At 38.9% G+C, this 24,658-nt stretch overlaps 2 protein-coding genes across 5 annotated transcripts in view; one reads left to right on the top strand and one right to left on the bottom strand.

Annotated features, from left to right (window-relative positions):
* Nucleotides 1-351: 351 nt before the first annotated feature.
* Nucleotides 352-24,571, bottom strand: FRRS1 (ferric chelate reductase 1). 4 transcript variants are annotated; one of them, XM_071565143.1, is made up of 19 exons: nucleotides 23,992-24,571; nucleotides 23,786-23,872; nucleotides 22,946-23,145; nucleotides 14,674-14,825; nucleotides 13,019-13,214; nucleotides 12,657-12,793; nucleotides 11,324-11,418; nucleotides 10,518-10,668; nucleotides 9,552-9,731; nucleotides 8,576-8,674; nucleotides 7,882-8,029; nucleotides 7,248-7,364; nucleotides 6,390-6,505; nucleotides 6,023-6,109; nucleotides 5,013-5,110; nucleotides 4,782-4,840; nucleotides 3,890-4,033; nucleotides 2,726-2,787; nucleotides 352-2,625 (listed from the first exon to the last, which is right to left on the bottom strand). In XM_071565143.1, exons 4-19 carry the CDS (start codon nucleotides 14,722-14,724, stop codon nucleotides 2,533-2,535), a joined length of 1,833 nt encoding a protein of 610 aa, XP_071421244.1. In that variant the 5' UTR covers nucleotides 14,725-14,825; nucleotides 22,946-23,145; nucleotides 23,786-23,872; nucleotides 23,992-24,571; the 3' UTR covers nucleotides 352-2,532. The 4 variants fall into 4 exon arrangements, with proteins under 4 accessions (XP_071421244.1, XP_071421245.1, XP_071421246.1 ...); XM_071565144.1 differs by having other exon boundaries at nucleotides 22,946-23,100; XM_071565145.1 differs by lacking the exons at nucleotides 22,946-23,145; nucleotides 23,786-23,872; nucleotides 23,992-24,571 and adding an exon at nucleotides 15,783-15,981.
* Nucleotides 24,140-24,658, top strand: part of AGL (amylo-alpha-1,6-glucosidase and 4-alpha-glucanotransferase) — a 35,603-nt gene continuing 35,084 nt past the window's right edge. The window contains exon 1 of the mRNA XM_071565141.1: nucleotides 24,140-24,292. The gene's annotated coding sequence lies outside the window, so the exon portion shown is untranslated. The remainder of the gene's footprint in view (nucleotides 24,293-24,658) is intronic.

Below are 24,658 nucleotides of genomic sequence, written 5' to 3'. Positions count from 1 at the left end.
TTTTTTTAAAGGAGCATACCAGAAATTTTGAAGGTCACTAGAATACAATGACACATTCCTTTCCCTTATTAGTCCTGCAGGAAAAGGGCAGGGGTGGTGATGTTGAACAGACATTACATAAAATTAACAGGTCTTTCAGTCAGTTAGGTTACAATACCACACAGAAGGGCTCACGTAAGAAACTACACAATATTATGAGCAATGGGAAGAAACAAGTTCTCCAGAGCAACTGCCAATTTTAAAATTATAGTAGACACTGAACAAAGATTTTTTTTTACATCTTGACAAAAAGAAACTCCATTACAAAGTGAAACTATTTAAATACTCAATTTCAATAATAGTTTCTCCAAGAAGGATTTTGATAGCTTTAATTTATAAAACAACACCAACACAAAAACAATTCATTTTGCTCCTAGGCAAGACTTTTCTACTTTCTATTTGACAGTGTTTTCACATTACTAAAACAGACAAACACTTCTGATATATTTACATTCAAGTTTTAAAACCCCTGCATTCATTGTCACATGTAAATGAAACAACATACAGTACAGCTATTGTGTTACAGAAAGAATCTGGCATTGACCTTAATTTAAACAGTCATCAATCATGTCTATGTTGATCAATTTTCTTCTGTAAACTCATGGTATATGACAGACCCCCCCAAATTTTAGTGCTAGAGATGCCTGAGACTCCCAGGCTTTTGAGATCGAAGTTCTCTAAAAAAACCACAAACCCACACAACTGGCCATATGCTTCTTGCCCTTCAGCCTGGGCTGTGACTTGTTTCTTCTTAGTCCCCCTTTCCTAATCTGCATATGACTTTTTCAGCTTCCAGGAGGAATGGGGATGATTCAATTTACACTCACTCACAGTCAGCTGCTGCTGACAAAGAGAATAATCCCAGCCCTATAAATGACCTTATGGCTAAATCAGGTACTTGAGCAGCCAAAAAGATCACTAACTACAAACATTCAGCTTTCTACATATTACTTGTCCCTGCACTGTGGCCTTGGGGAGATGGAGGATGCAGAAACAGACAGCTTTAGTAAATGGAGAGAATCATCATCTGTCCCACACCTACAAGTATTTTAGAGGTGCCATCAGGTAGTAGAGAGATGTTATTTTAGAAGTCCATACCAAGCCAGACCTCATAATTTACCACTTTATCCAGTAGTTCAACACCTTCATTCGCAGCTAGCTGAGTAGCCAGCCCCAGCCTGAATATATATTTTGAAGTGTTATAACTAAAACATAATACTTTCAGTATGAAGACATGCAGAAGCAAGCTGTTCAGAGCCACAAAACACAAATATAAAGTACTGTACCTCATGGCACATTAAGGGTTCATTTTCAAGAGGCCAAGAGTGTCCTTCCATACTTAGGCAAACCACAAACCAAAAAATGAAACAATATAGTCTCTTTCTATTCCCTCTACCTAGTTCATATACTTAGATAAACCTTTTGATTAAAAAAATGCCCTTCCATACACTTATAAAATAGAATTGTTATAAAATTCTTTTAGTTCTGTCTTCTAGATATGCCAGCTAAGGGGCTCTCGCTGAATATTAACACAAGCTACTTTTCCTGAAGATACCCTAACTCCTAATTTACATTTCATTTAATAGCAAAAATACAACTGCAACATTCCTGAGCAAGTATTTTCACTTCCATTTAAGCATCAATTGGCATAAATCTGCCTTACACAGAAAAGTAATTCAGAAGGCACACAGACCCAAAGACAGTAAAACACAAATCCATATACAACATACAGGTCCTTCCTGTTTGAGTTTTGGATAAGCACAACTGGGTTTAACACACTTATACTGCAAACACACTTCCTCTTTATGGTTTAGAAGCACAGAGGGATGAGATAGAACAGTATTCTGAGTGAGACAAATGGTGGTTTTACTAAAGGACTGAAGTCGCCACACCCCTATGCTTGTTGTGTTGCTGTTAGAGAGTACTTTTTGCATTTAACTGTTGTCTATTTAGTTCATGCTGCATTTGTGACATGCTTTTAATAATTTTTATGTTTTGTTTTTTGGTGGTTTGTTTTTTTAAATGCAAAAAATTGTCACAAGCAAGAAGTTGTCACATCATATGCCATTAGAACACAGTGAAGTAAAAACATAGAACAGAATCCAGATCAATCTTTCCTGTTTCACCAATAGTATTCACAAAAGGTTTAGGGAATTGACTATCAAAATAACATTTTCAGCACATCATCTCACTCTTCATAACCTATAAGCCTCAATCAAGTTAACTACTGTGCTTAAGAAAATAGAGTCTTCATTCCTTACTCAGGCAAAGATTCCCATTAAAAGTCCTACCAGAAAACAGCTTTTGTAGGACTGCAGCATCCTTCTATAGATTTAAATTCCAGATTGCCCTAACACCAAGCATGACACACATGTTCTATTATTCTTCAATCACATCTTCAGAGAGGTATTGAGAAAAAAGTTGTAATAGAAATAATTTCTTGCAGATTTTTCTATGTGCAGGATTTCATCACAAAATTCTCAATTACTTTTTTCATATTTTGTTGATTGCTAACAGGAAGGCAATGAGGAATACTATGTTTCCACAGATATAGATGGTTAACACAACCTGTTTAAACAGATGACCCTGAAAGAAAAGAGGAAAAGTCATAGAATTGTCATTCTTTTTATTGGTTTTTAAAAAAAAATCTCATTTCATAGTAGTTATTTACCAAATTGTGACTCACCTCTGCTTCTGCAGATGTGAGTGACTGCAGTATCTGTACTCTGTCACCCTCTATCACTTCAACTGTTCATGAGAAGAAAAAAAGAAGTTAAGTCTGCCCTCAAGAGGAAGGGGTGGGTGTCATTTTTATACTGCAGAAGTCTTGATCTTGTGACAAAGTCTTACACAACATCAAATCTGAAAGAGGAGTTGGAAGTCTCACTTGACCTTCCGTGACCTGTATCACAACACTCACAGCACAAGTGAAAAATTATTCTGGAGCTGACCTACAAAACGTAAATTCTGGATGTTGAAGTGGAAAAAATTTGTCTCTTTTGCTAGACTGAATAACCAAAACACTGAGTTTTGAGCTAATACCCTTTCCTTTTACATTTTAAGATAGCAAGAGTTCATTAAGAAGTGTTTTTCATTAGCCCATATCAACACATTCATTGGCCAAATATTTCAGGTTAATTTCCTCTATTTCTAGGAAGTAATTACAGCTGTTAAATTCAAATTCACATCTTTTATAATTACTCCTTCTCCAAATGCCACCTTACACAGCCTGATAATTAATTACACTTCAATTCCACGGGCATCTCATCTCTGCCTTAAGATACACATCATTTACATGTGCAGTCATCTCCTCTCTGTGACACCAGCCAGCAAAGTTACAAATTTCCAATGAAGATACTACCCACCTCTTCACTAGACATACTGGAGTTGGGATTTTACCTTCATTCCCTGTTCACTTAAAATTGCAACTGTCTAAGCTTAAGTTTCTGATCACTTTTCTCATGCAATAACAGACACTCATATCAGCAATTTGTTATTCAGACTAACTCTGGGTGACATATCCTAGACTTAACATATACACCTGCGATCAAAATTATAACCAATGTCTTAGAAAATATTTATGCATTTCAGTTTGCTCCTATGAACTGCGGTTTGAGACATGAGACACTACTATTAAAAAAGGCATGAACCAGTTTTCAAGACAAATGTGTTCAAGAAACATGGGGGTTATTTCCATATTAGTTTATACAGAAGATATAACACTATTACTATTACTGTTCAGCTTCCAAGTTAGAGGCCAAAAGAGCACCTCCTGAAACTCAATCCACGCTGTTACATTTTTTATGCTCAATAAGCAAGGTAAATAACAAGAGTTGTTCTGCTTTTGTACCTTTACGTATGAGACAGTAGCTGTGTATTTCCAGAAGAACATCAATACCAACATGCCAAGCTACAAAGCCAATCATTGTATAGGTGTCCCATGGGTCTGGCAGGTCAAGTGCTGGTAGATCCATTCCCAAGAACATAGTCACCACTAGTCAGTAAAAACAAGACAAAAAGACACTACAAATGTTGTGCCAGGCTACTTATCAAGTGCTCTCAATGCCTTTGGCAATAGATTTCCCATTAATTCCTTACAACTGCTTGAGGAATGAGGTTAAAGGAGTTCATTCAGCCATAACTTTTTGGTTGTTTGGGGGGCTTTGGGGCAAGGGTGAGAGATGGGAATGTTGTTTTCTTGGTAGCATGAGGGACAAGACGGGAAGAGAAGAAAAAAGCTAAACAGTTCTCAAAATGCTTAGTGCACTACCACATTACAGCCACACAAACACAAGCATTTGTGACTTCCAACATGACCACAGCATCACAAAATTTGTGCTTAAGCTACTTGTGGAAACTTCTCTCTATGAATAGAATACTGAACCAGTCCTGGTTCAGTAACTGAGATTTCCCTCTCCCCTTAAATAACATTGAACTATGTTACTGTAAGAACACTATCCGCAGATCTTTCAAGATAAAAAGAAACTACGGCGGATAAGAAGAGGTCCTTGTTACAGATACATTTCAGATTTGTCAGTAATTTCTTTGTTTGCTTTTTGTCTCTAAAGTTGTACCTGATGGCAAATTTAAACCTCACACAGGAGATGGCCAGCAAGAAAAAGAATCTTCACACACGCTTGGACTAAATGTCCATAGATGTTTGAGACAAGTAATAGCCCAGACAGTAAACAAAGTTGTTTCATATCAGTTAAATGGGAGTTACAACTATTACTTCTACTCACCAGCTAATATTCTAGCTGTTGTACCAGTACTCCAGTGAAACCAGTTAAACAATTGCCTCCTACAAAACAATGAAACATATTTTATTGATTACATAGTTGGAGGAGGGAGGAAGAAATCAAAGAATATTGTTACCTACTTTAAAGTTCTAAGAACTATTCACCATAAAAAGAATTTTCAGAGAAAGAGACATATTTCATTCCCGTGGCTGTAGCTTAATGAGTTAGTTGTACCTTGGTGCATGACGAGATGGTCTGAAACCTGCCATAAGTGGTTGAAAGATTGTCAAAGCCATCACAGCACAGCCAAGATAGGGATGAAAACCTGCTAGCTAAACACAGGACATTTTTTTAAATATCACATCTATATAAACAGAGAAAAAAGACAAAAAAGTATAAAATTTTATTTATTCTTTTATTATTAAGTTACAATAGTGGAGCAGCACTTGCAGAGGCAACAAGTCACAGCAAGCTGCCCTGCAGCCACATAGAGATTGTTCCCTTTGGTAGCAGACACACAGGTGTTTCTTTTTGCCCAGGGTTTGCCCCATCTTTTTGCTGCATTGAGAAATTCTGTCAGCTGAAGAGCAGATTACTATGCCTGTAGAAGCTATGCTCCAAGCTCTTCAGCCTCGAGTATGTGTCTTCAGGAGAGGCCTATCCTATAACTTCTCCCAGCATGGTCTCCCTTTTCACCCTATCTGTTCTAATATTAATCCTAGAAATATTAATTCCATTTCCCTACCTCCTAGTTCATACCTGTGACCACAGTCTCCCATCTTGAATTCAGATATTCTCTAGACTTTCTAATTTCTGATGTTACCTTGCACCAAATATAATACAGGTGACAGCAACGCACATACACAATCTCCATCCACTGCTCCAGACTAAGCTTATCACTTGATACAGTTACTCACATCCAAATTCATAAAAACACTTATTCCCAGAAGGTTTACCATGCTAACGTCAGCCATCACATCCTCACTCCCCTCCCAAATTCAGATTCTCTAAGGAAATAGGAAGACCAAAAGAGTATAAAAAGAAATCACAAGCAAGGAATTTATTTGGGAAAAAGAGGAAAGAAGGAAGGCACTGTCATTTATGAAACCAGCCTATTCAACAACAGCTTTCACAGCAATTTGCTTGAAAATAGCTGTAATCCACACCTCAGTTGACCTCCTTCTCATTCATGTGATACCACTTCAACTTTGGAGTTAACAAACAAGACAAAAACACACACTTACTTGGCTCCAACCTCCTCGGTATATAAAAGGCAACACAAAAGAAATGCTTGTAAGCGTGACTGTAGTCAACATAAGCATACGATGCACCTGGAAAAGTTAAGTTTGCTTTTTGAAACTCTACAGCTTTCTTAATACATCATTGAAAGGCATTAAACAGATACACAGTTAAAGATGTTCTTAGTGCCCTCTTTAGACTTTGCTTTTACAAGTAAAGTAGATAACTTCTGATTGATAATTGTTTCATTTTATTAAAGAGAGATTTAAACCACACCAGGTTTAGTCTCCTATTTCTTGAATTTAGTAGGTTTATAATTCTGCTTACAATAACGCTAGAAAATACAGCTGAAGATATGGGGATTTTGCCCACCTGAAACCACATCTCCTTTCCAAACAGGAATGAATGAGCCCAGACAGGTTTGAAGAATCTTGCAACAATAACACCAATACTAACTGTGGTAATCCAAGCAACAAACATTAGTGCTCCTGAAAATTAAGGGAAAAAAATTACAATATAAATGAGTAATTTAAGTGCATTTGACTACAACTTCAAAGACAATGTAATAGTTTAGTCCATATGACCATGGTTAAGTTTTTACTCACTGGTACATTCTAATCACCTGGTTCAGATTACAGCTTTATTGCATTTATCTTACTAGAAGGCAGAAGCATCCATGTAAAAGATAATCACACTATGCCCACACAGCACAATAGAGCAGCTCTGGCTGCTGCACATTTCATACATGTTAATACAGTCTGTGCATTCTGGTGACAGTCACCATTCTGTCACCAACTCAGACCTCAGAGGATGAAAGATGACATTCCTATAATGTGTGACTCTCATGGACCCATGCTGAAGTCCAGTACTGTGAGAGAAAAAGTTCCCATTAACTACAGACTGCCAGTTGTATGGTTTCTCATTTCAAAATGAACTAAACCAATAATACAACTAGAACAACTCAAACTAGAGAGTAAGAGGCAAAGAGAAACAAATCCTAATTATAAATTTAAAGGAAAAGGCAAATGCGGGTTCCTTTTTCTTGGCAAAAAGAAACTTACAACACTGTTCTTGAAATGAAAGATCATTAATAACTTCTGTCACCACAGCAGCAGATCTTGCTAGCCAGCAGTATATACAGTATGAATGCTAGTAAAACAAATTCCTACTCTCCAATAACTCCCCAGTCTCAGCAAGTCTAGAGCTGCAAGACCAGAAGCTGCAACTTACCATGAGCCCTGATAAGTCGTGGGGACCGGGAGCCTCCAATATCCTGAGGAGGACCTGTAACATTGTACGGTCCATCGGTGATCAGAGGCTGACGACGATGTTTGTATATTAGTCCACCTAAACAGACATAAAGTGGTTTATTTATTGCTAATGAAAGCCACTGCACTTGTAAGTGTGCCCATTCCTTATTCATGAATATTGTGACCACTGAGCATAATTATGCAAACTAAAGTTCTGACACACAATACACTAAGAATCTAAGAACTAAGCTAAGCTATCTTGCACACTTAATTTACAAGTAACAATATCTTTCTCCAATACATGAACAGGACATGCAGAGTAATTCCCTTTGATACTAGTCTCCATTTAAAAAAAGAAAAATGTGGCCAGTTCTCAAGAAGCTCCCACTTCCTAACATCAAGTGAGCACACAACACATCTATGATTAAGTTTACTACAACTTCAAAAAGCAAACCAATGATCCAGAAAGGTAGTAAAAATGACTGAATTAAGGGCCTCAAACTTGGAAACCTTAATTCAGACACTAGTTCTCAGCTAAACCATATCTTACAGATGGGTTACTACCTCATTTAGAGCTGTTTGAAGAAAAGCAACCATATGAAAGTCAAGTGTACCTTCACTAGCCTCCCCATCTGCCAGAAAGATGTAGTAACTGGCATCCAGATTAAATCTCTCTTTGTGAGCAGGAAGACGTATACTCCTTCTGAAAGAACACTGAAGAACACCATCCACAAGCCTCCACCACACATCTTCAAGGGCATTCTGTGAAACAGCAGATATTAAATATATAGTGTTTTCAGACTGGCAAATTAATAGGCTTAAAAGAAACCCTGCACAAGTTACTTTTAAGTAACCCTGCACAAGAATGTCACTAATGCACAAAATGTCAGTGATCCTGGGACGGGGAGTATCTCTTGCATGCATAGAAGGTGTATCAGTAGAGTCAATACAGCAACATACGGGTTGGACTTTTATCACCAATTTTTCCAGCTCATAATCTCTGCTTCCCTTCAACCTTTAATCCAAGACATACCAATTCCAACTGCAGCTCTAGAAAGGGACAGAGCAATAATATGCACAAAGATTCTCAACAGAGTAAGCTCCCACCATGTGACTTACTTTCACAAATTAAATTTAGACTTTCAAAGTTAATATTTACTAAGTAGTAAGAGCCCACCCAATCTCACCTTAAAGAATTCTGGATCCACCTTAGTATTTGCATCTGCTGTGCAAAATAAAAGCACACAGAAGCACCATACCTTATTTCAAAGCTACATTTGTGGGTGTCTTAGTTATTTTCAAATATACCTCTGAATCCAAGAGAGGATGACTTCGTCCCTTCAGATGGGCAGCGCATGCACGAACATGGTGGTCCTCGTTAACACACAGATATGCATCATCACCACCCTGGAGAGTTTAAAAGAAAAAAAAATATAGCCCAATAAAAAACACTACTGGCAATCTCCAAAAACTCTTTGATTTAATACAGGCAGCAAGACCTTAGACAGCTTTCTGTAGTTATCAAGCTATTACTTCCCACCTTTCAAACACATCAGTATTATTACAGAGGGATCACATTAAGTCACATAGATGAGATAGAAATGCATATTATGATTTATCCTCCCCTTCCTCCCCAACTAACAGCCATATTATCTGAAGTTTCTTTAATTACTTAGAATTTGCTAAATTAACTAGACAAGACACAGATGTATGTTGATGTAGTTAAAAATCCACTTCAGTTACAAGATAGTTATCGTCATAGATGTAAAGACAAAGTGGTGTTCTTGCACTAGGGATATAAACAGCATTTTCCATGTGCAACAAGTAGTTTATGGATTATCCATTTGTCAGCAGCATCATCCCTTCACTTGAATGTCAACCAGAAAAAGGTACCTCTAAACTTTTTTTAAGGTTGGAGTTACTCCTGTACAAATGCATAATAAATAAATGCAAATGGTTTTCAGAATAACAACTCAACTTTTGACAGGTGACATTTCTTGGCTAGGTAACAAAGAAAGAATGATCTAACAAGGAATTTCAGTCAGCAGACAGGCTGGATTCTGCAATAACAGATATCCATAGGGAAATTCTACTGCAATCAGTCAGGCCTGAGCTAAAACTGAATATCCACCTACAAAAGGCAACTTCTGTTTTAGCACTATGGCAGAGTCACACTTCATGTGACATCTAACAGTACTTCCATTTTCCATATGCATGTTTTGCAGAGTACCATTCAAACTTTAAGTTCAAAAAATTAACTATGGAAACAGAATAGAACACTCACCATCCACTGGTCATGGGACAATGCAAATGCTAAATATCCTTCACTTGGACCACTCATTTCAATAAATACGGAACTCTCCTCTTTTTGGAAGGACAGAAAAAAACAGGAAGCACTTCCAGGATCACAGTTTGAAGGGTTCCTAATGCAGAACTTCATACTTCCACAGCCTGATGCACTAAACTAGACAATTAAGCAAACAAACCAATTGTAAACAATGGGAGTTTCCCTCCTCTCTCTCTCTTTCTACCCATTTTTCTAGAAAAAAGTATACAAGGAACAACAAAAAAATGACATCTATGTCTACACACCGATCTCTTAACTCGTGTCTACAATTACCATAGGACAAGTAAAATGATGGTGAATTCCAAGTTGTGCTTTTAAAGCAAAAGTCCAACTTGAGTAAAGACATTACAATAGAGTAAGTTTGAAAAGACAGTAAAAATTTCAGGGAAACTTCCCTTGATTTAATATTTGGAAAGGTAATATCAGCTGTAGGATCACGAAGCTTTGTGTTTCCTTTTCAAAGTACAAACTCCTCTGACACCTTTTAGGAAAATATATGGATTAAAAGTCAGTTATTCCAGATCAAATAGTGATACTTGCTCAATCCATTCAAAAATCTAATAGAAGTCAGTAACACAGATGAACTCATAAGAGTCTGCAGTTGCTAAGTAGGAACCTTTAGTCAAGACCAGGGCAAGTCTTTTCCCATCTCTCTTCACAGTTATGCATAATATTTCCTTATCATTAAGTCCGAAATATTCTAACAACCTTCTGACCTGTGTGCAGCATGAGAACATTTCACCCTCAGAAGTTCAGGGTAATAACACAAGAGGGTAGCTGCCTACATTCTTAGTCTCAGATAAGATAGTTACTCATCCATTCTCTCTCCCTTTCTGTCAATAGACTATATAAGTGTAATCTCGTTAAATTCCATTAAAGGTAGATTTATTTATCACTACTTACTTGCTTTGATAAGTAGGAAACTGGGTATGAAGTTGACATAGCCTCTGAAGCTGCATGCAAAGGTGTTGTTGGGGACAGCACATCAGGCTGAGAAACAATGGGACCAGGAATCTTTACCCAGAAAATCCTGTATTTCTTCACAACTGTGGCTCTTAAACACAACACACAGAGTCATTAGTGTACACATCAACAGCTGATTGTTACTTTAAAAAGCAAAAAACAAAAAAGGAAAAGCTGCTATAGTTAATACAACTTATTGTAAAAGCCTCATCTTTAGGCAGACCTTTACCATTTGAGGGATTACAGTAGGAAAATAAATCTCAGTAGAAAAATAATTTTAAAACATAATACTGCATGCTGTGGTGGATATAAGAAACACTCATGCCTGTGGCATAGATTACAACTTCAGAGAAGAGCTGCATTGCTTTTATCCTGTAGTTCACAAAAAGCTAGTAGTGTAACAGGAGGCTATACATATCATTTCGTCAGGTACAAGCAAAGAAGAAAAAAAGATTCTTAACACTGTATATTGCAGTCGTAAGAAGTGAGAAGTTAACTAAAAATACTAAAGAGATCAGTCTCCAAATCCGCCTCTACACTCCCTGAAAAAAAAAGTCACCAGCAAGCTCTCCCTGAAGAACAAGTATCTGTATTAATGCAGACTGCAGGAAGTAAGGGGTGTTGACTTTTCAGGTCATTGCCCAAGGATACTTTTCAGTTTCTGGTCAATATCTGAACACAGACAATGGTACAGATTTACCTTGTTTACATTTTAATAAACTGGAACTGATACTAGATTTACTTACAGGAACTGTACATGTTTTGGTGCATCTCCAGGAGCAATCCAATACACTTTTATGTGTTTCTTTTTTGTTTTACTTGTTTGACTGACAGCTGAATTCTGAAAACACACACAAGAGTTATACAATGGATGTTCACTAAAGAGATGTTAATTGATGCAGTCAGCACAGACTGAAGCTAAAACATAAAGAGGCACTTCACAACCCCAGTGCAACTGGGTTTTCCCCAGTCAGTCAGGATCAACTCAGATGAAGTGTACCACTGCAACTTACACACACTAACACACTTCAAGGCTAAAAGGAACAACTTTCAATCCAGAAGACTGCAGCAATGAGATAGAGGTTCCTGCAGCATTTATGTTAAAATGGTGGGGGTTTGAGAGCAAGATAACATTCCTTTTTTTGACAGCAAGAGAATGAAAGGACAGTGCAATGACTACAGAGAGACAGAACTAATATTCCAGAGGACAAAACCCAAAAGCATTCTCGGGATCAGATTATTTTTTAGACAAAATAAACAGATTAGACACAGCACTAAGTTCCCCTGGGCAAAGAGGGCACTACCCAGTTACCCCATGGCTCTACAGCACTGGTGAATACATTAATTGGATGCCAGTGGAATCAGGTGATAGAAGTGGAGAGAAAAAAATACATGTAGACATCTTGCCGACACCAGCTCAGATGACACTGCACAAACTCATGGAATTCACACATGTTGCTGAAACACTAGTCAAAGTTCACCTCTCTTGCACATGAAGCAATTCAATTTATTCAAAACAGATATTGAAGATTGTGATCTAACCTATAACTAAGAAGGTTCCACTAACAATAAATGACAAAGCAACACTAAAGGTAACAGCCTACTGTTTGGCCTGGTTGGATGGGATTCTAAGCAATCTCATATAGTGGAAGGTATCACTGTCCACAGCAGGGAATTGGAACTAAATGATCTTCAAGGTCCCCTTCCAACCTATACCACCTAAAGAAATAATGATTCTATGAAACAGCATTTGTATACCACAATAACTGCCCTACACCTTCCTTGCTTCAAGACATTTTCTCTGTCCTTAAGAAGTATGAAAAAGCAAACAGACCACACCCTCCTCCTTTTAGTATTAGGAATACACTCCATTCAGTATGCACAAGTAAAAGTTATCTTACAAATAAGAACAGTCCGACAGAGTTGCAGTGCGTGATGCCTCTATACTCCAAGTTGGACCAATTTCCCAAGAGACATGCTAAGCTCAAATAAGATTACATAGCTTACCTCTATCCTATTACATAGTCTAGTACAACCACCTCAGTGCCTGATGCCCGGTTTTAGGACACTTGACTATACCTTGGTACGACCACATGTCAGAAGCTGAGAAAGTCTCCGGTCAACTAACACAAAAGAACCAACTGCAGGGCCATCCAGGTGTTCTGCATCCCGGGCTTGTATGAAAAATCCTTCAAAATCTGGTCCAGACAGATGAACTGAGGCAAGAAGAAAAATAAAATGCAGTTGAACTGTTCTTCAAAGGAAGAAGGAAATATTTCAACAATAACTACCAGATGCTTATTTTACAAGTACTGAATGATGGTTAATAGATCATCTAAACAAGATTCAATTGCTTAGATAAATCTAGTACAGGAAACTCAGTAAAGATATGCTACAAAGAAACAGTAAGTTAAACTCTTCAGCTATAACCAACATAATACCTTCTATGTTGTCCCCTGGTTTAAATTTAGTCCCATTCACTGTAACGGTGTGCTCAGGTAAGAGTTGTGGAGAGCTGCCATGACAGGGTACCATGCTAGTGCAGGCTTCTCTTACTTTTCCATTTGGATAGCCACCCACAGGTGCATGGAAACAAACCACCATCCAAATAGCAACAGCAAGTCCAGGCAGCTCCTCCTATATAAAATAAGATTTTATAGGCAATTAAATACAATAACCTTTATATTATAGGTCGCAACTCATTTTTAGAAGTCAGCTGAATACACACATTTTTTTTAAAAAAGCACTTATGAGAAGACACCATTCCCACTGCTGAGTAATTTCTGCTTCTGATAGCTACAGGCTTTGCAAGAATGTTCTGATACCCTGTTTCAGGCCATTAAGATTATAGGTTGTAGATTGATCACTCCACTCACTGGGTGGATTATTTCCCTCTGTGCATTTTGACATCACTTTTAAAGTTTATCTTGCCTATCCCTCTCCTGTTCTAAAAAAAGCAAAAAAAATTCAAATCCCTTAAACATCTGCACAGGACAGATGGATCTTATGTTTCACAGATGTATAAAGGTCAACAGTATTGAGGAACTACACAGCTAGCATCAAGCCCACTCTTCTATTAATCATAGCTCCAAATTTTGCATCATTAAAGACTGCCTTTTTTTTTCCCCACAACTTGTGTCTATTTTTACACATATGACAAATAATTCCCAAGTAACAAGCTCTTCTTCATGTAGGGAAACTAAAGTTGCCAAATGTCAGAAATTAATTTTATACATGCAAGAATGAGAATTTGGTATGAAGATTTAGATGAAGAAATACGTATGTATGTTGTAGACAGGCACAAGACTTTTCATTTGAGCTCTTCTTTTTGGATATTGGACCTCTAGACAGTTAGTCAAACTTGTCACACTCTTGTTAAGGGAACAGTATGCAAGAAAAACATGTGGAGTGATGGGACCACAAATCCTACCACAGTTACATGAACGTCTGGTGCCAGCTTTCATCGCATAATGTTTCGCTCAGACACAACATTGTTTTCATAAAAGCTGTGGCAATTGCTTTGCTACTCAGTAACATGCAGGGTTTACAGCTCTACTGTAGTTTACAGAATGCCATAAACAACAAGAGAAAACATTTTCATGTCCAGAAGGCCAGGAGAACAGAGATGAACTTCCTTTCAATCCTTAGGCACAAGAAATGGGCTATCAGCTCTAGTGGAACATAGACAAGAAGGCAAGAACACAGGCAAGAAGGGCTGCCTTCTGGAAGAGCCATGCCTGTTTTGCACCAAGTGATAAGAAGTATCAGGTTATGAAGTTCCCCGACAGCACACATGGACACGAAGATAAACACAGAGCCATTTCAGACTGAACTCTCAATACCTAAAAAGCAGCCAAACAAAGACAAGGCAAGTTATAAATCTCACACAATAAGAGTCATAAACATTAACTCTTCCAAAGTTCTCACACAGCCAGTGCTAAAAATCAACAATACCCCAGGCAATGCTACATTGAACTTCAACATAAGAGCTCCTCAGCAACTTTAAACCAGTAAAGAGAAGAAAGATAAGAGAGAATTTCAAGGCTCTCACACTTCAAAATTACTTTTTTATAAGTGTTTCACTATAGGTACTTACCTTAGAGCCAGTCCTTATGTTACAGTGACCAAGCTGCAGTATAATTGCCATTGGTTCTCTACGTATAGTAGGACAACTTGTATTACATTACAATCTCCTGTATTTGGCTTGCATCTAACAATATGAACCTTTATTGCATCCAAGAGGCTTGTCTGAAAGAACAAACAACATGAAAAAAAGAAAGAAGATTCAAAGAACATTTTTTGGCACACATTTTATATGGTGTACCAAGCTGAGCCCTTAAGATCCTACACCTCAGCCAAAATGTATGAGAGGTTGTAATGAAGCACTGACTCTGCAGCTTCCTTTGGTTTATCAGACACACTTTCACATACCTCAAAGAGTTTCATATTAAATAATTACTTTAATTATATTCTGGTGCAGTTAATGGGAGAAAAACCTCCAACTAAAAACTTTTGATACCCTCTTCCTCAAAATATTAGTTGAATAAATTTGCAGAATGATTTAAAAGCTCATTCAGCATTTACTTTCAATCAAGGAGATGTTTTCTTTTAGAAGAGGAATAAATAATCTTACAAAAAATGATTATGTCTTTTTTCCATATATCTCACAAAAAATGAACAGAAGGCAAGGATGTTGCCCCTGTTCAGTTGTTTACTTTCATTATTTTATTTGTATAAAGTTTTTAAGACCCCAGCCTTGCAAACTTATCTATATGAAGAACTCAAAGCTAGAGTCTGACCTACAAATGACATATAGTTTGTTGCCCCAACAAGTAAATTCAACTAAACTACAGCATCAGCATTCTTACTGTCACAGTTATCATACAGCCCTCTTCTATGTATGTTATGAAAAAACAAGATAAGAAAATAATATTCATAAAACATTAAGAAGCAAACAAGATGCAAGAGGAACATGGTTGGCGTGGCTTCAACATAGAATAAGCCACGGCTCACCGTTACCTTTGAGGCACACAAGCTCGGCAGTTCTCTCTAAAGCAATTCAGAAACGCTTGCATGAAAGGCAGAGGCCACAACGTGCATTAAGAGCTACACTGGATTTTACTTTTCGTCATACCTGCTGCAGATAAACAATTAAGCAAACACTCTTTTCAAAAAGCCTGCAGTATTCACACTTTGAGCACTCACTGCCGCCAGTTCACGCGGAGCGCTCTGACGCTACAGCAGCTCCTCAGCCCCGACAGTCCTGGCTCCGAAAGCCTCACTCTCCGCTCCGGCACTGCTCCCTCGGAAACGAGCGGAGGGGAAGGTACAGATGGCCCAGCCGACCCCTCCCTCTGCTCAAGCCTCTACCCGTCGACAGCGGTGGCTTTTCTGCCTGCGTTCCCGCTGTGCCCGCGGGGGCGGAGCGGACCGGGCCGGGCCGGGGCGGAGCCGGGCGCGCCCCGACTGGAGAGCCGGGAGCGCTCCGGGGGTCGCCCCAGGTGTGCCCGCTGGGAACACCCAGAGCCGGGGCCTGTGAAATGTGCTGGGCACGGAATTCCTTTGCAGTCTCCAGACGCTGAAGTCTGGATGCCGTCCTGATTTTGCAACGAGAGCCTTGCCCCATGGGCTTTACTGAGAGATTGTCCTTGTCAAAGCTTGCAGAGCTCATTTGCGGTGCTATTCGTGTGCTGAAAGGTGTTCCCATATACAGGCTTGCAAAATCAGGTTTTTCTTATCAAGAAAGCAAATAAATACCGGTTGTAACTGGGGCTTTGCTGGCAGAAACTGTAGTTGCTTACAAAGGCTTCACTGGCTTCTGTTTTGCTTTAGTCAAAGTCCTCAATTGCTCACAAAGTGGCACAAAAAGACACTGTAAAAATCCATCAGGGATTTTGCCCTCCCACAGCATAGAAATGTTGTGTTTGTGTTAACAAGCATCTTGACTGGAGGGCTCTGGTAATTCAGTTATTTATTGGTAGTTCTGAGCAGTTCTAGTGATCTTAATACTATCAATTTAGCAATATTTTCAAAAAAAAAAGAAAAGGTACTATCTACTGCAATATAGCAGACTAGGAAATGCTCTGCTAGTGTTCTGCTGTTTTCTCAGTTTCTACAAAAGCAGCATTGGTGCTTAGGGGTACCCTGTAATAATATATTTAGTGTGAAAAACAATAATGGATTACTTAGCCTAATTGGAGAAATTATTTGTTACACTTATATTATCTTGCTCATGGGAGTCACTGGGAAGATGAGCTCTCACTTATTGTACAGCAAGTGAAGAAACATAACACATAAGCAATAGCTTAACATTAAATAGGGATATTTCCCCATAGCTGGGGGGGAAAAAATAATTATTTTTACAACTGCCTACATAAAGCTCCCATATATGAAAGAGTTTGATAAAATTGCTGGCCTAAGTACACACATGCTTTGCTAAGTGCTTGTGTATTTTGAACTAATTTATGCTCATTAAAAACAGCCTTCCTTGCAGATACATTATTAATAAGACAAACAGTAACATAAATACATCTACAGTAAGAAAACTGGTGACCAAAGGGACCAATATTCTTGACAATATTTAGACTCCTAACTTTCACAGATTATAGTGGAATTAATATAGAAAAATCTTATTTTAGGGTCTTGGTGCATTGATAGAATGGGGTGTATATGTCTGAAACATTGTAATAAATATAAGTATATATGGAAGTAATTTCCTCATTAAGACCTACAAGGAGGAATGAAAATTCAGGCTACAATTCTGTTGGAAATAGCTATCAGAGTATAAGAAAAAATCATTTATCTGTGAAAGGTAAAGTGGGTAAGGCAGGGAATACTGTTTTGCTTCTCTTACTTCAGAAGGTGTTAGCTATTACCAAAGAACTGTAAGCAAGAAAACCAGGAAAACACCAAGAGAACCATTAAAAAAATTACTAACTACTGAGTACAAGTACTCATACTTCTTCTGCATGGGCAATCATAAGTATGTCTGGAAGGGCTCTTTTCAAACATACCAGCCTTAATGAAAATGTTTCTATGAAAGGGTATTGCATGCTAATTTGTTAAGTGTCATATCCAGTATGTATCAAGGAAATAAAATGCATTAGAATATATGAACTATAAAAAGTCAACAGCTGCATCTTTTTTGTAAAGTGTACTGCAATTGTAGTTAGTGTGTTCATAATAATCCTGCATTTATTGCAAAGCAGAGGTGTCATGTTTGAGGACTGGAGGTTGGTTTTGAATCTTCTTGCAAACCTGAGGACAGACAAACCTACTATGGACCTATATCAGAGGATGACAATGTTAAATGGCAAATCAACAACACAATATCTAACATGAAAAGAAGCCGATGACTTTTTTTTTTTTGCATAGTTTGTTAAGGAAGTAACGGAAAGCATATAATTCTGAAAGCAACAGCAATTTCATAAAGAAGACTTTATGTCAAGTATATAAAGGGGAAATTCTGCTGCTTAAGAACCACTTATGTAAAATGCATGTAATTTTGTAAATTAACTACTGTGCAGTGCAAGGTATATACTGTTTGTCATTCATTTTTAAGCCCAAAGCAATATTGAAAACAGTAAGCCATTGAACATAGATCTGAAGAGAACCCATGTTACTATGTCATTCCTTGTAATCAACTTTCTTTTTAGGTATTAAGTTAAATTGTGGCATTCTAGAAGGAGACAAGCCCCTCCCTAGATACATCTGGTTACCATGAAAAAGCCTGGATCAAACTGTCACACAGACCTTACTCAAGATTCATATAGGTGTGTACTGGGCTCTGTTACAGGCAAGGTTACCACTATAAAACATCACCTGAGTTCAAATCAAGTGATGTGCAAAAAGGCTGCCTCCCTAACAGATTGTTTTGGTGATAATTAACTTGGATCTAAGATTTTTTTGTCACAAGTGTTATCTATTTTGAAATATGGACGTGTTCAAAAAGGTGCATTTGGATTTGGCTAAACACATGCTGGATAGTAGTCTTCCTCTGAAGATAACAGTTCTGCCACCTACATTTATTTAACCCCATCTTGTGTATCTTACACTTACGAGATTAGATTTCAGCATTTTTCAAGCTTTTCAGCATTATTGTCTTGCCTAAACATTATCTCAGATAGGAAGAATTCTTTCTACCAAATCAATTTGTATATATGGGGTTTTTCCCTTCAAAGTGAGTGGAATGTTGAGTCATTGAAACAATCCTGAACATCTAAAAGGAAATAAATGATTATAAAGTCACAGTGTAGAACACAATATTTTTCTCCATAATTAATCAATTCTTTTCCCTTGAGCTTTGGCACTGTTTCATACTTACCTGTTTTACCAACTGTCTTAAGCTACAAACCAGATAAACCCTGATGTCCAGAAATACCCTTTTCATGTATGCATTTTTTTGGTTCTTATTCCTACTAATCAGTCCCTTCTACCTTCATTAATTTTGGAGGGTTTATGTCAGACATAAAAATTCAGACTCGGAATTTTCATATTTATATGAAAATAATTGTTTACTGAGAAGTAGAATGCATTTTACAGTTTTCAATGACTCTAAGAAGCCACCTGATGGCAGTAGTCACTCAGTAAAATAAGGTTTGCCACTCGACTGCACAGATACCTCCTTTCTTTTTGTATCTCTATTCTGACACATTTTAACAGCTGAAGTACATAGCTTTCTACCAAAATATGTATCCATTTTGACATAAATATATTAAAAAACCAAACCAAAAACTTCCTTGCTTATCTGAAATGAAATAATTAATATTGGTTACCGAATACCAACTTCAGCCAAGTCCCTATAGGTATTAAAATAAAATAACAGACAACCTGACACTTTCCTGAGAGTCATCACTGCATTCAGTGCACAGCACAATTGAATCAGTGGATAAAGGAGTGCAGTAAAATCATTTCAGCCACTTCAAGGGATGTGGGCCATCACTTTATCTGATGCACATTATGTAGTTTTACCTGACAAAAGTACTGAATTTTTAACTTTATGGCATTTTCTCTGGTTTTTCACCATTGCTGTGATGCTTTTTAAAATAACTAATTTTATTGTATCAGTGAGATGTGATAAGTTCCCATTGTTCTGTTTTACAGGGAGCAAACACCTTGCTGGCAAAGGCACTCACCTGTAAGTGCTTCGGTTTAAAGCACTTTAGACCTGATTACAGAATTCCTAATGTGAAACTCTAAGATTAATTGAAATCTTGTACAGTGGTCTTTCACACACATCACTTTCTTTGCCAGCCAATCTCAATTCTACCTTTGCCCCACAGCTTTTTTCCTCTTTCCTTTCACTTGGATTAGGAACTAATTTTCCTACTCTTTTTCATCTCATCTCAGAGGTCCTTTCAGAGACAATTCCTTTCCAGTTTTAACCCTTTTCTCACCAGCTCTTAATTTGACTTCTTTGTGGCTCCTAAATGTGTTCTTTGTTCAGACCTGGTATATCTGTGGGGTTTGCAGTTGCTCTCTGTTCAAGCACAGGCAATCTTGCTGTAGGAATGCTGCATGATGCACAATGCTGTTGGTTGTAGCAACATGGCTATCAGTACATGCCCAGTGCCACTGTGGGGTCACCGTGTGGTGATGTTTGAGTACACTTGGGAGCAATGGCTGCAGGGATTTTTAGCTCTTTAGCAAGTTTCACCTAAATGTTTGCAGACTTTCAAAAGCTACCATAACAGAGCTAGTAAAAGGCATACCCAGCACAGCAGAGTTGTGAGAAAAATAAGGGATAGAAGATTGTTTCATAGCAGTTTTCAAACCCTGTAAGCAGCAACCCTCACTTGATGCTCACAGGGGAATATCATGCAAGGTGTGAAGTGACCCAGTCCAGACACACTGTGGAAAGCTGCCTCCTCCACAGTCACTGTGCAAGCCAGTACCTCCAAGGAAGTTTCAGAGTTTGGGGGAACCTGCTGCACAGCACCTGCAGTGACTGAACAAATATGTCACTGACATTCTCAGAAGCAAAATACCAAATCTGTGCTATTGTATGAGATATTAATTCCTCCACCAACAAGAATCCATCCAGAATGGAGAGCCAGTGGTTTGTGCAAAGGTAAGATACTCAGAAAAACTGGACTGTGAAAAGCTACCTTTAACAACATTTTATACGGACCTCTTTAAAGACACATGCATTGAGTTTTACAATTTTCTATTAACAATTAAACTTTATTAAAAACTAACTTTATACGGAAGTTAAAGCAGAGCTTTGATTGTTTGAGGCCAAAGAGTAAAAGAATAGCCAAGCTGGATTAAAAACAAACCAAAAATGTTTCTGCAATCCAGAAATTCATTCTAACACCAGGTTAACATGTGAAAGATCAAACCAATACAGCCAAGTAACTGCAGAAAAGGCCAGTAACAGCACCCTGGATAGGTTAATGTCCTGGACTCCCCATCTTAATTGATTTCTTTCTTTTATAGACATTTTTATTCCAGACTATTTATTCTATGCCTATCCTGCTATCATAAGGTGTTTAGAAGGGATTTTAAAAAATAAGCTACGGATGATCACTGCAATGTTCTCAACACTGTTTTCACTCAATACTAGATTTTGATGTCCAAGAACATACATAAATTCCTGCTGGGCACATAACTGTCTAAGAACAGCACTTGTTTTCAGTCACTGCATAGCAAAGATCTAACTCATAGAAAGGACGGCACTTTAATCAGATTATGGACATACAGATTTAAAGAAGTTTTCTTTCAGGTTTGTATTTCTGGTTGGGATCTCCGCATTAGAAAACAACAGCTAGACAGAAGATTCAACACCTCTTAAACTTCCTATTGTTTGAACAACAACACAGTGTTAATTCATGAATTTACAGGGCATGAGTGTGGAGCATTGAGAAAAAATGTGCTATCACTTTAAATTAAAAAAAATCCCATATCTCCTCTATACGAGCCAAAAGAATTCGCTTTTAATTTTAGGTAGATGTATGTTCTCTCTGTGCTAGTTAGCTTTTACTGTTGTTATTGTGAACCATTTTTCTGTTATTTAAAATAAAAGTACCATCATGTAAGTACTCTGTGCCCACAATTTACAGTCAAAACCTTTAAAACAGGCGTAAGCAATATGACGTTAGTGTGATCTGACACTCAGAGAAAAGCTCCCCAAAGTGTATTGACACTGCTGTCAGGATAACTGTTCTTCAATAGTGTGTTGCAAAACAGAAGGCAGGAGGAGGGGAGCACTAGGAAGGTGTATGTAAAAGGACCAAAGAATTATGGTATTGATATATTTGAAAAAGCTGCAAAATTATTTCCTGATAATAACACTGATATGGCAAGCACTCTTATTTTGAAGTAGCTATTGATCATTTCCTGCTGTGGTATATCATATCACACAGAGAAACTGCAAACTGGAGATAAAATGGCACTGTGAAAACCACCCTTTAGATGCCAGTGTAGCTAAATGCCATGCACTCCTGCTGTTGGCTGTCGTAGACAAAATCTGCAATGCTCAGTGGTAGCACTTGTGCACTGATGTATTGGTGTAGTTGCCATGTAAGGAAAACCTCAAATTCCATCTGGGAAACCAACACAGACCCAAAGTCTGTAAGGGATGTGCCAGCATAAGAGGTGATGTTGATGGAGAAGGGATTAGAGCAGTCTCTTCTGCTTTCCTGATTAAACTTCATTAAGAGATCTACAATTCATTATCTTTTTAAGAGTATTTTTTAATACTGAACTGAATGCCAGTGAAAGAATACTTCTCCAATTATTAAGTGATTTAACAGTATCCAGGGAACTTTGTTGCTGTGTAGTGGATCAAGTCCTTCGTTACAGATGCTGACATCTGGTTTAGCTACAGTCACAAATTATGGTAAAAGTAACTAGTTCAGGATTGGTTTCCTGATGATTTTTGTCCGAGACACTTAAAAACCTTTTTTCATAGCCTTGGATACATTTCAAAACCTGTCTCAATGCACAGTACAGAGGAGATGTGGCAATGCAAATCTAATAATTAGGGTAGGGTGAGTTTTCTTACTGAGTAGGGAAATCAAAAGAGCCACATTTTAGAACTTTGTAGATGCGGTGAAATTGCCTTCATAATAACCTTTTGTGTTTTTCTTGCTTTTCACAAGGTATTCAGCATGCACTTCAGGGTAACTATGCAAAGGACTTGGCCACATAAGCATTATTTGCTCTCTCTCTCTTAGAGCTGTTCTCTGTGTAAGCAGGTCATGAAATTCCTAAATCCCACCCCATTTACAGTACACAGCAGGACAACAGCAAGCCTGGAAGAAGGGGCACTTGTGCAAGGCTCTGTGGCAGACTGTCAAAATCACTTAAGGACATTGAAGCTTGCTGAGGACCCCACCAAAAAGATGGTTCAAATCTCTTTCAGTTACCTTATTGCCTTTGTTCCTATGACTCCCGTATCTGTTGAAGCTTCTTGTATTTCCCATTTCTATGTTGTACCATCTTCTTTTCTAGAACACATCCAATTTAGAGGAAATAGCCAGCATACCAGGAGAGCCAGGATTCTGCTAGGTGCAAGTCTGTCCTGTATACAAACACGGGCCAGCAAGCTGAGTAAAGAATAAGGGAGCTAGGAAAGACAAGAACAATGAGAGAATCCTACTAAGCCCCCAGGATATATCCATGTAAAATGTCATATCATGTTTGAATCGTATCTGAATGAGCCTCACTGAGGTGAATGTTAGGGGAACTGCATTAACAAGAGGGCTCTTACTACGAATTTTTGCCCATTCTATCTAAGGTCTGTAATATTGTCAAGGGCATACAAGTTCACATATTCACTTACAACAACATGAAACCTTTTCTCAACAATACCATAAAATGGGAACTGTAATGACAAACAGATTTCTTAAAAAGTTCAGAGGGAGGAGCAGGTGAAGGATAAAAGAAAGAAAAAGAGAGAAAAATAGCTACCAAAAGAGAAAAGAACTCAGCTTGAAATTAGTGGAAGTGTTTCCATGAATATCAAAGCCTTTGGACTGCCCCTAAATGCATTGGATGAACAGAATAAAGTAAAACACAGTTACGTGGGTGTGCATGGGCCAACTGGAAGTAAATGTTTAAGCCTAAATTGTTTTGTAGACTGCTTCCGATTCCACAATATACACAAACTTTCAGAAGAAAGAAAAACAACTCAGTATAACATAGAGACTGTAATTTGAGAAGCACTTTTTAAAAAAACTTTTTCTACGCAATAAAAATAGACTGACCTTCCAAAGTTGCAAGGCTGACCTTTACACTGGGGTGCAGTTACTGACTTCGGTGGTGAGAGGCCTGGAGCAGCTGTCTCAGGTGTTCTGCAATATAAAACAATGGTAAGGGCTGTCTGGCGACAGCAGTTCAGGTGACAGTCTGCAGCAGAACAAAGTGTGTGGGGTGTTTTGGTGTTGTCTCTTTTTTGAAAAAAACACACTACCTTCTGGTCAAAGGCAGATCCACGGAGTTTGTAGTCTTGTCCATACACTATATATAGCACTTAAACCCTGGCTGACATCATGTTTTTCTGCAGCGCAGCCTATCAGCACGGAGCCGGCCGGCCGGCGCTGGCCGCCGGCCCTGAGGAAGCGCGGAGGGAGCCGGAGCCCTGCGGAGCGGCGCGCCCGGCACGGCGAGGAGCGGCTGGCCCAGCAGCGGCACCCGGGACACTCCAGGCAGCCTTTGCAGCCACCTTGTCCTCAGCGGAGCGCCCGGTCAGTCACACGGAGCTCCGGTCCCAGGTGCCCGCGCTCCTCGGGGCTGTCTCGTGTGTGCGCGCACCAGCCGGGTGTGACGGCGCTGGCGGGGCTGTGGCTGTACAGGCTGGGACAGGGACAGGGACAGGGACAGGTACCGCCCGACAGCCCCGCGGCACCCGAGAACCCCGCAGCGCCCCAGGGCCCGGATCGCGGAGAGCTCAGCCCGCTCGCTGCCGCCACACCGCGGGGCACGGGGGTCGCCCCTGAGAGATCCCGGGGGTATCCTTGGGGTACCCTCTCCCCGCTGGGCGCGCTCCCTGGGCCGGGGCCGAGGGGCGGGGCCGAGGGCGGGGGCGGGGCCGAGAGCGGAAGAGCGGGGCCGGCCCGAGCGGGGCCCAGAGCGGGCGG

Source organism: Pithys albifrons, chromosome 10 (assembly GCF_047495875.1).
Source record: "Pithys albifrons albifrons isolate INPA30051 chromosome 10, PitAlb_v1, whole genome shotgun sequence".
Taxonomy (NCBI): domain Eukaryota; kingdom Metazoa; phylum Chordata; class Aves; order Passeriformes; family Thamnophilidae; genus Pithys; species Pithys albifrons.
Note: the sequence above shows the minus strand (reverse complement) of the source record. Positions and strands in the feature narration are given on the sequence as shown.